The sequence below is a fragment of the Mauremys reevesii genome, linkage group 1 (assembly GCF_016161935.1).
Source record: "Mauremys reevesii isolate NIE-2019 linkage group 1, ASM1616193v1, whole genome shotgun sequence".
NCBI lineage: Eukaryota > Metazoa > Chordata > Testudines > Geoemydidae > Mauremys > Mauremys reevesii.
The window spans coordinates 168749603-168763953 of NC_052623.1; the positions used below are offsets into that span (position 1 = coordinate 168749603).

A 14351-nucleotide genomic window follows, 5' to 3' on the forward strand; every position below is an offset into this window, starting at 1 on the left:
AATTGGAGAACTGGTATGAATTCAACAAGATGAAATTCAATAAAGATAAGTGAAGTACTTTGCACTTATGAAGGAAAAATCAAATGCACAACTACAAAATGGAGAGTAACTGGCTAGTTAGGTGGTAGTACTGCTGAAAAAGGATCTAGGGTTTTAGTGGATCACAAATTGAATGAGTCAACAATGTGATGCAGTTGTGAAAAAGGCCAATAGCATTCTGGGGTGTATTAACAGGAGTGTTGTATGTAAGACACAGGAAGTAATTGTCCCTCACTACAGAGCACTGGTGAGGCCTCAGCTGGAGTACTGCATCCAGTTCTGAATGCCACACAAGTTGGAGAGAGAGTCCAGTGGAGAGCAATAAAAATGATGAAAGGTCAGGTTTTCTAAACCTATCAGGAAATGTTTAAAAAAATTGGGTATGTTTAATCTTGAGACAAGAAGAGCTTGATAACATATTTGAGGATGGTTAAGAACTATTAGAGAATGAATGACCAGTCCTCTCTCTATGTCCACTGAAGGCAGAACAAGAAGTAATGGGCTTAATCTGCAGCAAGGGAGATTTAAGTTAGCTATTAGGAAACACTTTCCAACTATAAAAGGTAGTTAAGCTCTGGAATAGGCTTCTAAGGGAGGTTGTGGAATCCCCATCATTGAAGGTTTCTAAAAACAGGTTAGACAAATGCCTACTAGGAATGAGTTAGGTTTACTTGGTCCTGCCTCAGTGCAAGGGGTGAGACTTGATGACTTCTGGAGTTCCCTTTCAGCCCTCCATTTCTGTGATTCTTCTTTAGAAGAGTGGGAATCCAGCTCTATCTTTGTCTGTAGGAACAAATTCTTACTCATTTTTTCCAGATCATAACTTAATAAATAATAAGTGTTAACGCTAGTTATATTATGCCCTGAACATCAAGAAATAAAAAAATTTCTTAATAGCTGTAACCAGGTAAATATTGTCAACTGGCTAAGAACATCTCGTTCAATCATTAAGTCAGCTGACAGGATGCAGGGAAATTGTGATTTTTATTATGACTGTACATTTCCAAGTAAAAAGATCACAGTGATAAAACAGTACAGTTAAAATATGCTATTAAAATAAGCTACACAGAAACAAAACAAGGAAAACCCATTCCCAGAAGTGCAAAAAAAACCCCATCATAAACATTGCTTTTAAATGTATATTTCACTTGTATTAGTATAGGTGTTGAGGATTCATTTTTTTTGCAGTGTTTTAACTAATGTACAGGCTGGCTATGAAGAAACACTTTCTGTACTTTTTCAAAAACCTTTGTTTAAAAGTGTTTCAGGATTGACCTTGTCTATTCTTACAAATCTGCAGTAATAACACTGCCTCTGAAAACATCATGTGGATTAACACAGTATGGGAGGGGGGCAACTTTTGCTTTCCTAAAATAGTGGTCCTACCTTATTTTCCTCTATTAGATCAAGTTAATTATCTTCTCTGGGTAATGCATATCATCAGGAATGCATTCTCTCCTTTTTAGTAAACTATGGTACTTATGTGTTCAAGGTGGCATTATGTTTGCAAGCAACACTCAAATGTTGGTGGTTAAACCTATCTAGAAATAATAATCTGCTCCCCCGAACAAGACTTAAAAAAAACCAACCCCTGTTTCAGTTCTAAAAAAAATTCCTAAAGATGAAAGTCCCTACCAGTCCTACATTTCTAGGAGTCTAAATGATAGCAAGTAGGTAACAAGTTGGATTCTGTTTAGGTTACTGAAAGAGAAAATTACTGCATACAAAAAGTACTGTCTCCTTTAAATCACTGCCTAGTACATACCTTTAACTCTACATGTTGTTTAAGACCTGTTACTTTATTACCCTGAATGGTAGCTCAGTACGCCAGGGTGCGGTTCCATCTACAGTAATTAGATACTCTCCTAGCTAAATAAAACATTGTGGAAGATGCTCCATTAAACGGATCTTTTAGGCATTATTTTCCATATCTTCGACTCAAGTGTCACGATGATTTTGGCCTCTCCTCTACTTTCACCTGTGGGACGCATGCAGGGGGACCCCGGGCAATCGCTGCTATAGCGACGGCAAGGCCGGGGCTGGCCCACCCCAGCTGACTCTCCAGCAGCGTGACTCGGCCAGGCCTGCTGAGCCTGCAGCTTGTGGGAGAGCTGCGCCCAGCGCGGGTTCGCCCCGCCAAGGGGCTGGGAGTTCGCTCTGCAGCCGCCTCGGTTCTGCTCTGAAAACAGCCCCTTGCAAACACGCGCCTTCAGGAACACACCAGGCCTGAGCCAACGAGCGGTGCTCAGCGGCCCTTCCCCAACAGGCAGCCAGGAGCCCGGGCCCGCGGTCCTTCCCGCTGCCCGGAGCGCCCCGAAAACCCCAGCGCCGCTGAGCCCGGAGCTCGCAGTCCCCGGCCTGGCACCCCACCCCGCTCCGCTCCCCGAGTCCCGCCGCCCCGCGCCTGCGATCACTTGGAGAACTGGCTCTGCACGGCGGCCAGGCTGAGGCTGGAGGGGATGAAGTGAGGGAACTTGCAGATCGCGCAGGTGCACAGGCTGGCTCCCCCGGCCAGATGCAGCTGGCTGCACTGCTGCTCCTCCAGGGACAGCGAGAGGTATTTGTTGGCGGACCGCAGGCTGTCCGGGTGGTTCAAGTTCCCCGGGGTGAGCAGCACAGAGCCCGGCGCAGCGAAGAGGGGCAGCCCGGCCAGCAGCAGCCTGGGCCCGGAGCCGCTCATCTCCCCAATGATCCGCCTGAGCTCCTGCAGCGAGCTGCCCAGCAAGAGGATGTAGTTCCTGGCCAGCAGCAGCGTGGCGATCTTGGAGAGCTTCCTGCCCGGGGAGCTCTGGCAGTGGGCTGCAGAGTAGGGCATGATCACCTCCCGCAGCGCGTCCATGGCCAGGTTCAGGTCCTGCATCCTCTTCCTCTCCCGGCTGTTGATCTTTCGCCTCAGCTGCTGCTGCTCCTTTTTCTGCTCGGTCTTGCTGCTGCCGCCGCCGCTTCTGGCACTGCCCAGCCCCTGCTGTTGCTCGGGAGCAGGTTCCGGCTTGTCACGCACTTGCTTAGGGAGCAAGGCGGAGGAGGGCTGCCTGTAGCCAACCAGCTCATACAGGGCTGTCCCCAGCTGCACCTCACCTGGGCGTTGCTGCCTCAACATGGTCCTCCTGCTGCTTTCAGACGAGGCTGCAAACCTTCATAGTGAGGGCTGGGGGAGTGGGGGCCTGACGGGCAGGGCCAGGGAGCGGCAGCGCGCACAAGCACCCAGGGCTGTGTCCTTCGCCCTAGGCTCACGTTACCGAAGGTGGCCACGGTGGGTAGGAAACATTTGCCGCGAGGAGCTTGTCGCTCAGGTCTGGGGAAGGGAATGAGCTAGCCGGGGCCCTTTAAATCCATTTCGCCCATTTGGGCAAAGGGATGGCAGTGGGCAGCCAATGGGAGCCCAAAGCTGGGCAGAGACGGGCTCTCATTGGTTGCCGCCTGCTGCGGGGAGGAAGAGTTGCACTTGGCTAACAAGAAGAAGTTTATTGTAAGGTTTGCTCGGCAGTTCTGCAGCCCAGGAGCGCTGCCATCCCGGAGCCCATTTCCCTCCTCCGGGCTCCTTTGCTTTGCCAGGCAGCCTCCTTTGTTATTTGACAAACTCTATTTTCTCCTTATATTTCTCCCTCTTCCCCTCCTGGGCTCTGATTGCTTCCAAGAATTTTAATGTCTGCCAAGGGATTGAAAAGAGAGTTTATTTCTGAACTGACTCCCCCTTTCAGAGCACATAAAGCAGTGTCTGGTTAGTCTTTTTCTTTGCTTTCATAGCTCCTTTTTAAAAAGCCTTTCAGGATTCCCTCTTCCTCCAGTTGTTGTTATTAGAGATGGGCTCTCCCCTCCCACCCCACACCCCACCCCAAAAAATAGAGAGTTGGGACCAACTGCCAAATTTGGATGGTGGATGAAACGTCCCCTCTCAATTCTTATATCCAGAATTTTTGTTCAGGCCCATCTCTACTTATGGAATTAATGTTTACCTTTGTGTTTTTGTGTATTTCTTAGATATGCATTGTTGTAGTAACAGTGTTTTTGTCCTAGGATCTTAGGGAGACAAGGTGGGTGAAGTAATATCTTTATTGGATCAACTTCTGTTGGTGAAAGAGACAAGCTTTTGAACTACACAGAGCTCTTCTTCAAGCTGGAAAACATGTCTCTCTATGTCTTAGATAGACAACTGAGCAGCTAAACTGCCTTTAAGTTCTGAGTAAATACAGTTATATTAGTGATACTTCACAGTTTTTTGTATGGCATACTGGTCATTCTGTAGCTACAGTTTAAGACTAGCAGTTTAACAGTTGCATAAAAACAGAAATAGATAAGTAGATTTCACATATTCTACAAATCATGGTAAATTTTCATTTGTTTCAATATGAGAAATATGTATGTAACCAATGATTGTGACAAAGTATTGCATTAATTCTTTGTATTTTCAACTAAAATTAAATGTAATGCTGTGAACCTAGATATTCCCCTAGTAGGGCTTGATATGTTGTGCATTGAACTCAATGGGACTCTTTCCATTGATTTCTGTGGACTTGGGATCAAGCCCTTAATGCTGTTAAGGGAATGAGGAGATAAAAAAAAAGCAGTGGAAGCCAGTGTGTCTGATGAGAAGAAACATTCAATGGAAGAACAGTTCTACTTTTTTAAAATGTGTGTTTACTGGGAATAGGCTTTCAAGACATTCATTTCTAGGTCACCTGTTCAGATTCAGCCCAGATCATCAATGAGCAAAACTCATTACCCTGAAAGTTATTCATCAATCTATAGGAAATGAGTTGGTGGGCTCAATGAATGTTCCCTTTATTTTTTTTTCCTGGTTCAGAATGAACAGCTGCAAGAGCACAACTTACGTGCTGGGAAAAGAAGTACACAAAGCAAAGTCAAGGATATGTTTATTGACAAAGAGAGTCTGTGCTTCTATCAGAAGTAGTAACAAAGTGGAAGCCCAGCCTATGTAGGTATAGCTTTGGGGAGATAAACATGGAACACAGCATGATGTGTTAGAGGGTTCTTGTAGGAGCCTCTTACTAAAATTCTGCCACACTACTGAAAGACAGGTTGGGATAATTTCCCTGCCATCAAAAATTTGCCCCTGGAGCTCATAAAAATACTTCTAAAGAGCAAATGTTGCTTGTGAAACAGATAACAGAGCTTCAAATGTATCCTCAAAATACTTATGGGGAAAAAGAGTTGTGGACATCACTTCTGCTCCCATTTCAAACTACTCAAGTAAAATACTGCACTCTGTTGGCAGCCTGCTCAGCATACTTTTTCAGGCGCAAAGTAAAATAATTTCCAGCAAACGGTACTTCATATGGTTTTGCGCCAATGCTGTTGTTTCACCTCCTTGCTTGTGAGGAAATATTTTTTGTTTTAAATGGGAAAACTGATTAATAGATCCTCCAGTCTCTCAGCCATTCTTTGTGAACATGCACAGGGAAAGCACATCTGAAACACGCATCTATTGGGCACCTGATTTTCAATAGTATTTTGAAAATAGAAATATTCTCCACATTACCCCAATACTTCTTACAAAAATATGTACATCAACTTAACATACTGGATAAAAACAAGAAGCTTTGTACACTTTAGAAAGGATCAGAAGAAGGTGTCAAGAGGCTTCTGCCTCCAAAATTCATGCTGTTAGTCTTTCGTTGGATGAACTGGCCATGAAATTGATGGACCTGCCTTGGACAAAGTCAGAAAATATGTCAGGATATTGACTAAAAGTCCATATACTCAAAGAACTGAAACTATGGTGTCTCTTCCCCAGGATCATTTCCTTAAGGTAGATTGATTAAAGCCCACACTTTGTGATGCTTATTGAAATGGCCACTTTAAACTCCATAAGAGTTAATACCTCCATAGGAGTTAATATCTTTTTTTCCTGTTCTGGTAGTATGAAGAGGATGGAAATCCCCTGGGAATATACCTCATGTAAGGGGGGTTCCACAGTCAGCAGAGAGCTACCGAAAAAGCTCTGTCAGCCCTCTCCCAAGCCCTGATAAGGGAGCATATCAGGGATAGGTCTGTGACTAGACTGCACCACACTCCAGCAATTCTCACTTGGCAGGTGACCCACAGGAGGCCATTTCAGCCAGAACATAAGTTAGACCAACCCCTAGGCTAACATATGCCAGCGCTGGGCAGGCCCTCAGCTGTCCCAGTGATACAAGGAGTACAACAATGGCTTAAAGTTACCTTTACTGCTGCCCTGCTCCCTTACAGTTGCTACACTAAGTCCAGAAATGGAGGAACAGGGACTCAGTGGCCCTGTTTTGTAACAAACTCCTCCTCTCTTCCCATCTGATTCTCTGACCAGAGAAGCCATTGTCAGGAATGGGTCAGAAATTAAATCCTTTTTCCACTTGTACCAATTGAAGCCAGGGAGGGAAAACATTTAGAATGCACACAAGTTTCTTCATCCCCTTCCTCCTCGTCTTCCTGTTTCTAATTTTTCCTTTCTCCAATGATTTATTATGTATTGCAGTAGAGCCCAAAGGCCCAAATCATGTCAGGACCCTACTGTGTTAGGTACTGTACAGGCATGCACATGCACACATGTGCATACACACTCATCCCTTTCTCATCTTTTGAAAGATAATGGTGATAGTAATTCAGTATAACACATCACTCTCAAAGCTGTTGAATTACTGCTTAGACTTCTTTAATAGAAAAGACTCTGATAGGTTTTTTAACTATCACATTTAACTATCACATTTTTAACTAACACATTTTAAAACTCAATAGCTGTTTGATTTCTGTTGTTGAAATTCAATCCTCGTCCTTTTAAGACTAAATAAAACAAAACCAAGGGGGGAAGAGAGAGAAACAGCAGAAAAGAAAATGCAATTCCTCTCTCTGACTGTCTCACATTTGCAGTGTAGCTGCTGGAAATCACAGTCGTGGCACTTGGTCAGCCTTTATCAGAATTGTTTATAAGTGCAAGGGTGGATTTGTTGTGGCTGACTAAGCTATTAGACAGAATGCAAGCAGAAAAAGCGGGGTAAGAGGGAGTAGAAATAGAGGAAATGACACACAAGAGACTGGGTAATAACAGGAACCTCCTCTTTACATCACAGGTGTTGCATAGGATGTTGAACTCGATGAAGGTGGTGATGTCATCTTGTTCTCTCTTCTTGTTCAGTCTGGCCAGAACATCTTTCAGGATTAGGACAACCTATGTTGATTGTGATATGAGAGAGGAAAGGATTTCTGGGGCTCCCCTGCCCCCACTCCCACTTCTGATGGGAAAGGGAAGACAGCTGTAAAGCTACTATTGGTGGTGCAACTTCTTCTTCTCAGACTTCCCTTTCCCCTCCTGCTGCTGCTACCACCGATCAGATAAACAGGTTAAGGGAATGTGGTGAGGGGCAGAGGGGAGAACATGATAGATTTGGGTGTGGGATGGAGTGTGAGAAACAGCTAGTAAGTTTGAGTGGTTTGTAGTGGTGAACTCCACTGACTTCAGTAAAGTTACTCCTGATTTACACCTGTGTTAGTGAGAGTAGAATCATGTTCAGCATCTATAACTGCCATAGGCAACCAGTGTAAGGGTTCCGTGACTGGACAGAACTGGTGCACGACAGCCTAATGCTACCTTTTGTTCACACCAGCTCCCACCAAGACATTCTGTAGTGTGTGTTTCTAGGTTTCTGTACATATTAATATCAAATGCCTACCGGGAATCCAAGATGATGAAAAGGCACCAGAAGAAGATCTGAGTCATGCTAATTGTTCAGATAAAATGCATGTAGTTAGAAAAGAAGAAGCTGGTTATTTCCCTTCTTTTATCAGATCAGAGCAATATGTTGCAGATCAGCAACAGACTAACATACAACTTTTGATAGCAAAAGGACTGATTTTTGAAAGTTCACAAAATAGATTGCACTTTCCAGCAAACGGGTTCTTCAAACCCCATAGCTCAGTGTTTCTCAAACTGGGGTCGCCGCTTGTGTAGGGAAAGCCCCTGGCAGGCTGGGCCACTTTGTTTACCTGCCCTGTCCTCAGGTCCAGCTGATCGAGGCTCCCACTGGCCGTGGTTCGCTGCTGCAGGCCAATGGGAGCTGCTGGAAACAGCGGCCAGTAAGTCCCTCAGCCTGCGCCACTTCCAGCAGTTCCCATTGGCCTGGAGCAGCGAGCCGTGGCCAGTGGGAGCCGTGATCGGCTGGACCTGCAGACGGGGCAGGTAAATAAACCGGCCCGGCCTGCCAGGGGCTTTCCCTACACAAGTGGTGACCCCAGTTTGAGAAACACTGCCATAGCTAGTATTTAGCAAATTTGATTTTTTTTTACATGAAGTTTCAGATTAACAGTCTGTTTTCAAGATGCACTCATATGAACACAGTAGTAATCCAATCAATCATCTGAAAATGATTTCCTGATTAGATCACATCAGTTACTGGTTTTTATTTTAAATATGGCTATTAAAAAACAATATATTTATACTGAGAGCATTTATTTTGCTGCAGACTGCAGTAGCTTCAAAACACACGCAAATAGAAAATTAAAAGCAAGAATATTTTACTCTTCCAATAATTAACTACATTCTACTAATATAAAATATCTTAACATATTCCAATAATATACATAGGAATCTACTTTCTCTTTCTCCTACTGAAATCCACTATGACAAGGCAATTTTGCAGAAAGAAAAATAAAATGAATAAAAAATAAAGGCGGCAGTTCCTTTTTCTTCATAAACAAACAAGTTTAAACTAGACAATAAAATGTTCACCTTAACTTCAACATAATTGGAAATAAAAATTGCTCCTCACTAGAAAAATATGTGGTGAGTCTCTCTTAAGTCAATAGCCTAAGCCAAATGCTATAGAGGCTTACACTGATACAATAAAAAGAGACAATTTGCTTGGAAGGCTGTGGCTAATTTAGAACACAATGCCCAATGTCATGGTCAGTTTTGTTGCAAAAAATTGGCAGCTTAACTCAGAGTCTCAGTCAGCCCGAAAAGATGTGAGTGATTCTGGCTGAAACAGCTTTGCTTATTGGATGTTCCAAACTGTTAAAACAAGCCCTTTCATAGTGATACATGGCTAAGTGTGTTCAAAGAAATGAGGGGAAAAAACAAAGGTAGCTCTGAAGTCATTTCCCTGCACTGAATCCAGCCATCCGGTTTCACTCTTTTCCCATTGAATGGACAGAATGCAACAGGAAGAACAGGAATGAAAGAGAACAAACAGGCCGAATGTACTGGCAGAGAGACGAGAGAGAGAGGGAAGACAGGGGCAGCTAGATGCCAAACTTCTATTCTTTGTTCTTAGAAAGGAATGAATGACTAATTATAGAAATCCAAGAGGTAATAAATGTGCCTAACTGACCTACTGTGGCCAAGTTCCTAGAACACCTGCAATAACAGTAGCCTGTGTAAATCAAAGTACTTCTCTCTTTATGGCGAGTAGACAGGATACAGGGAACAGAAGGATACTGTTCAAAACTTCACCTGGTTTGCTTTCTGCTGGCTTGAAATCCTTGTCATCTATCCTTGTCTGCTTTCTTTCTGTGGGAAGCAAAACCCCGGTCAGCTAAGGAAGAAACCAGGTTGTTCCAAGTGCCTAAAGAGGGTGGGATCAGGCTCTGACATGACTAGAGAATGTAATTTTACTAAGACAGGTAAAATTGATTCCCAAATCAATATTTGTATTAAAACAATTTTATTAATGAAATGTATGAAAACAAGTACCGTATTTAATATACAGGCAGCAAACATCTATACTGTGTAAGCATTACATTTGGGATTTTCAATTTAAACTAAGGAAGTTAGGTGCCTAAATCCCATTACAATTCAGTGGGATTGAGTGCTTATCTTCTTTAGGCCCCTTTGGAAATTCCATCCTACAACACTGTGGCCCACAATTCAGCAAGGTACTTAAATAACTGCCTATCTTCAAGCATGTGAGTAGTTCCAGGGACATCATTGCTTAAAGATAGGCACCTGGTTAAGTACCTCGCTGAACTGGAGCTTTAATGAAGAAAGGTCAAACTTTTTTCACAAAAGGGTAATAAGTTACAAAAAAGTCACTTCTTTAAATAGTTGAACTGTTCTCTATAAAACCTACTAGACTGGAAAAGCTGTAGTTAGGGCTTAATTAATCCCCCACTGCTCAGGTTCATAAACATGGAAGCGCCTATGTGGAGAGTTGGATCCAAATTAGCCCTTTTTGTGTCTTGTTTCACTTTTAAAGTCTAACCCCTTTCTAATGTGACTGATTTTTCAGACCTCCCATCCTCATGTGTCTGAACTGAGTTCTCTCTTACATGTGCGATGTTTTGGATCAGACACTGACATACAGTACTGATTTACTGTAAGTGTTACGGTAATCCTTTAACTACCTAGAGCCTTACAGTGGCAATTAGGCACTTATGTAGCATACATCACATGTAATTACAGAGAAAATACATTATTGCTTCTATCTTCCACCCCCTAGCAGAATTTACATGGTATATTCTGTATGGTATTTGAATATTTCCAAGCTGCGAGTGGGGAGAAGAGATGTTGCCTCTGCACCCCCTGACTAAAAAGGTTGGAGTCACAGGAAGGGAGAGTTAATCAAGCCTTCCTGAAGTCCTTAATCAATCCATCACTGCTTGCACCCAGGCTGGGCCTGGTACAATGTCTCTGATTGTTTTTCCCTTTTCCTCAGAATGGCCCGTTTTGCATTTAACCATTTTAAGCCTGATACTGTGACATGCTGAGAACTCTCAACTCCCATCAATATCAATGGGAATTTGAACTGAACAGCACCTTGCAAGATCAGTCCTTGTGTGAATTTGGTGTTTGTGAAAGAGAAAATATAATAGTGTATCGTTTCTGTGCTCAGTGTTAACAGCACAGCTCTGCCTATGCATCACAGTCCTAACGTATGACACTTCTGTAGCATTCCTGGCCATATCCTGAGCTTCAAATCATACAGGGAAAACTGGCCTCTCTGAGATGCTCTATAGGTCCTCTTTCCCTTGCAGTGCTACCATTGTTGTCAATGGGCATTCTAGTCACTGCGAGAGAGGCTGAGTGTGCAGTAGAAATTTGTTCTTTGAATAGGAGAGACTCTAGCCCAGTTTTGGAAAGGTATTTAAGTGTCACTCCACTCAGTGTTGCAAGGCCCTAGCGACTTGGATAGCTATGTCCCATTTTCAAAAGTGACTTAAGCACTTAGGAACGTAAATTTCATTGAAAGTCAATGGGACTTAGGCTCCTAAGGCACTTTTTAAAATAGGACTTAGCTATCTAAATCTTTTAAGCCTTGCAAACACGGAGTGGAGCAATGCCTAAATCACCTTTCAATATATGGGCTTTTGCCCTATATACAGTCATTTTGTAATGTGCACAAATTCCCTCCAAGAACTGCAATCGGACTAGTATGGGGAGAAGGGCTTTGGGATAACAGACTAGATAACCAAAACATTTTAAACAAAAATGCAATGAAAAAATAATTCATGTTCATTTTATGAACATGTACCAAGAAGGATTTGATAGAGTATGGAAAATAATGAATGCACCAAATTGCTAAAATCACCAACACCACATTGCTGCCAAGTGCACTCTGGGAATTTCCTAGTAGTTATCCCCCAGAATGCAGTACGCAGCTCCCAGTCTTTCCCAGTAGCTGACTCTCTGAGGTGTGGTCCTCACAGTGAGGCCATGGCATGTTTGCATATGAGACACATTGGTGATGGATAGATTACACCTCTACCCCGATAGAACCCTCCCGATATAACATGAATTCGGATATAATGCAGTAAAGCAGCGCTCCAGGGCGGTGGGGCTGCGCACTGTGGTGGATCAAAGCAAGTTCACTATAATGTGCTTTCACCTATAATGCGGTAAGATTTTTTGGCTCCAGAGGACAGCGTGATATCGGGGTAGAGGTGAATTTACCAGTCTTCACAGGGATAAATATTACTTCACTGCTTGGATGCAATGTATAACATTTCCCAAAAAACAGGAGCATAAAGCAGCAAAACTCACATTCTTGACGTATTTCTTTTTTAATTGACTATAAAGATATTAGACATAAACTATTTGGTATTAATTAGCTACATATAATCATTCAGAATGTTGACAGATTGGGGAATAATGGGTACTCTTATTTTTTCTTTGTGTTTTTTTTTTATTGTGTGTGCCTGTGTATGTAATATATAAACAGTATATATGCACATATATAACACATTTGTACACATGCATTCCTTCTCTGTGTGTATATTATACACACATACTAGAAAAAATAAATATTTTATTAAAAAACCTGTTGGGCTTAGCCAACCTGGTGTGTGTATGTGTGGTTTTTTTGTTTTGTTTTTGATTTTTTTTTTGCAAATTTTGTTGCATTACTTGGGTATTCAAGTTTGTATATTTGCAAATGAAAATAGGTGTGTGTGTGTGTGTGAAATGCTAAGATGAGAAAGAGATTATTATTATTTTTTTTTGTATGTGACATTATCACTTAGTAGCACCAGATGTTATATGTTAATGATAGAATGAAAATTGACAGTGGCTGGAAACTACTTCGGGGGAAGCTTTTTCCAGCATCACAAAGAGCTATCATTTTGCAAGGTAGAGAAATAAAAAGCATGTTAAACTTCTTCTCCTGAAGAGTTTGGTTCGTTCTGCTGAGAGCAGAATTCTTTTGGCTAAATTATGAATAGTGTATTACAGGAAGAGGAGTGATTTTTAGGGATTTTGTATTTCAGATGATTGATATGTAAAGCAAACCATACCAGGGGGACAGCATGACATAGCACACTACAGAAACCTCGCACAGAATATAGACCAATTTGGTATAATAATTAGCAGCCACTGCACATATGAGGCCAAGAATTCTACAGTAAAAATATATTACCTCTCCCTTATACTTAGCGAGATCAGTTCAGCCAAAATCACCTATGGCCCTGATACAGTCGACAGTGTGGATTAGTTCTCATTGTATCCTATTTTAGCAAGTCTTCATTAGGGGATAAACAGAAAATTTTAGTTTTCCATCTACAATAAACCCACATTTTGATTGTGTATTTTTTACTTTTGATAAAGGGTGTCTGGAGTATGTCATCTTTTGCGTGTATTTATAAATATGAATACAAATCCAAGTGAATAAAAGTTATTGAGCCAGAAGGCACTGATTTACTAAATGTAAATGTGTTATATCTGAAAGCAGTTATCAGGATATGCTTGTGCAATGGTCAGGGGCGGCTCTAGGAATTTGGCCGCCCCAAGCACACTGGTTCCGTGGCTCCGGGGGACCTCTTGCAGACGTGCCTGCGGAGGGTCCGCGGGTCCTGCAGCTCCGGTGGAGCAGAGGTCCACTGGAGCCGCGGGACCAGCGGACCCTCCGCAGTCATGCCTGCGGCAGGTCCGCCGGAGCCGCCTGCCACCCTGCCGGCAAAATGCCGCCCCAAGCGCGTGCTTGGCGTGCTGGGGTCTGGAGCCGGCCCTGGCAATGGTAGTGGTCTCAGGGAACAAGTTGTTTGTGTCTTGTTGGCCTGGGCTGCTGATATCTCAAGGAGCAAGAGAAGACCTCAACAAGCTGGCTTCACTATTGGCTGTTCTATGATGGATCAAATCTTTACAGTGTGTCAGGCCAGCTTATTGAGAAGGCACAAGAATTCAAGCACCTCATTCTCATTGTTTTTGTGGATATCAAGGAAGCCTTTTGACTCTGTTGACAGGGAGTTGCTTTGGCTGATCTTGAAACATGCAAGCCTCTCTGACAAGCTCTGTAGAATGTTCCTTCTTCTATATGGTCACTCCTCAAACTGCATTCTTGTAAAAGGGAAAATAACTGCCTTATTTTGAATTAGGTCAGGTGTTTGGCAAGGATACATTCTGCCCCAGAATTTTTCGATGCCATTGTAGATTATGTGCTAGATCAGACACTAAGTAAATGCATGTTAGGCATACACTTTCATGATGATAACCTCACCAATGTCAGCCAGGGCCGCCCAGAGGATTCCGGGGGCCTGGGGTCTTTGGCAGCGGGGGGCCCTTCCGTTCCGGGACCTGCCGCCAAAGTGCCCCGAAGACCCGCGGCGGGGACCCCCCTGCCGCTGAATTACCACCAAAGTGGGACCCGCCGCCGAAGTGCAGCCCGGTCTTCGGGGCACTTCGGCAGCGGGTCCCGGAACGAAAGGCCCCCCCGCCACCGAATTACCGCCGAAGACCGAGCTGCACTTCGGCGGCGGGTCCCGCTTTGGTGGTAATTCGCTGGCGGGGGGGTCCTTCCACCCTGGAGCGGAAGGACCCCCCGCCGGCAAAGACCGGGAGCGGAAGAAGCTCCTGGGCCCGGCCCCGCAAGAGTTTCCCAGCCCCCCCGGAGCGA

The 14351-nt window shown here is 43.6% G+C and overlaps 1 protein-coding gene across 1 annotated transcript; it reads right to left on the bottom strand.

Moving 5' to 3' along the window:
* Positions 1 to 976: 976 nt before the first annotated feature.
* OLIG1 (oligodendrocyte transcription factor 1) lies at positions 977 to 3363 on the bottom strand. Its single transcript, XM_039521768.1, has one exon. It carries the CDS (start codon positions 3137 to 3139, stop codon positions 2450 to 2452), a length of 690 nt encoding a protein of 229 aa, XP_039377702.1. The 5' UTR covers positions 3140 to 3363; the 3' UTR covers positions 977 to 2449.
* Between the last annotated feature and the right edge of the window lie 10988 nt (positions 3364 to 14351).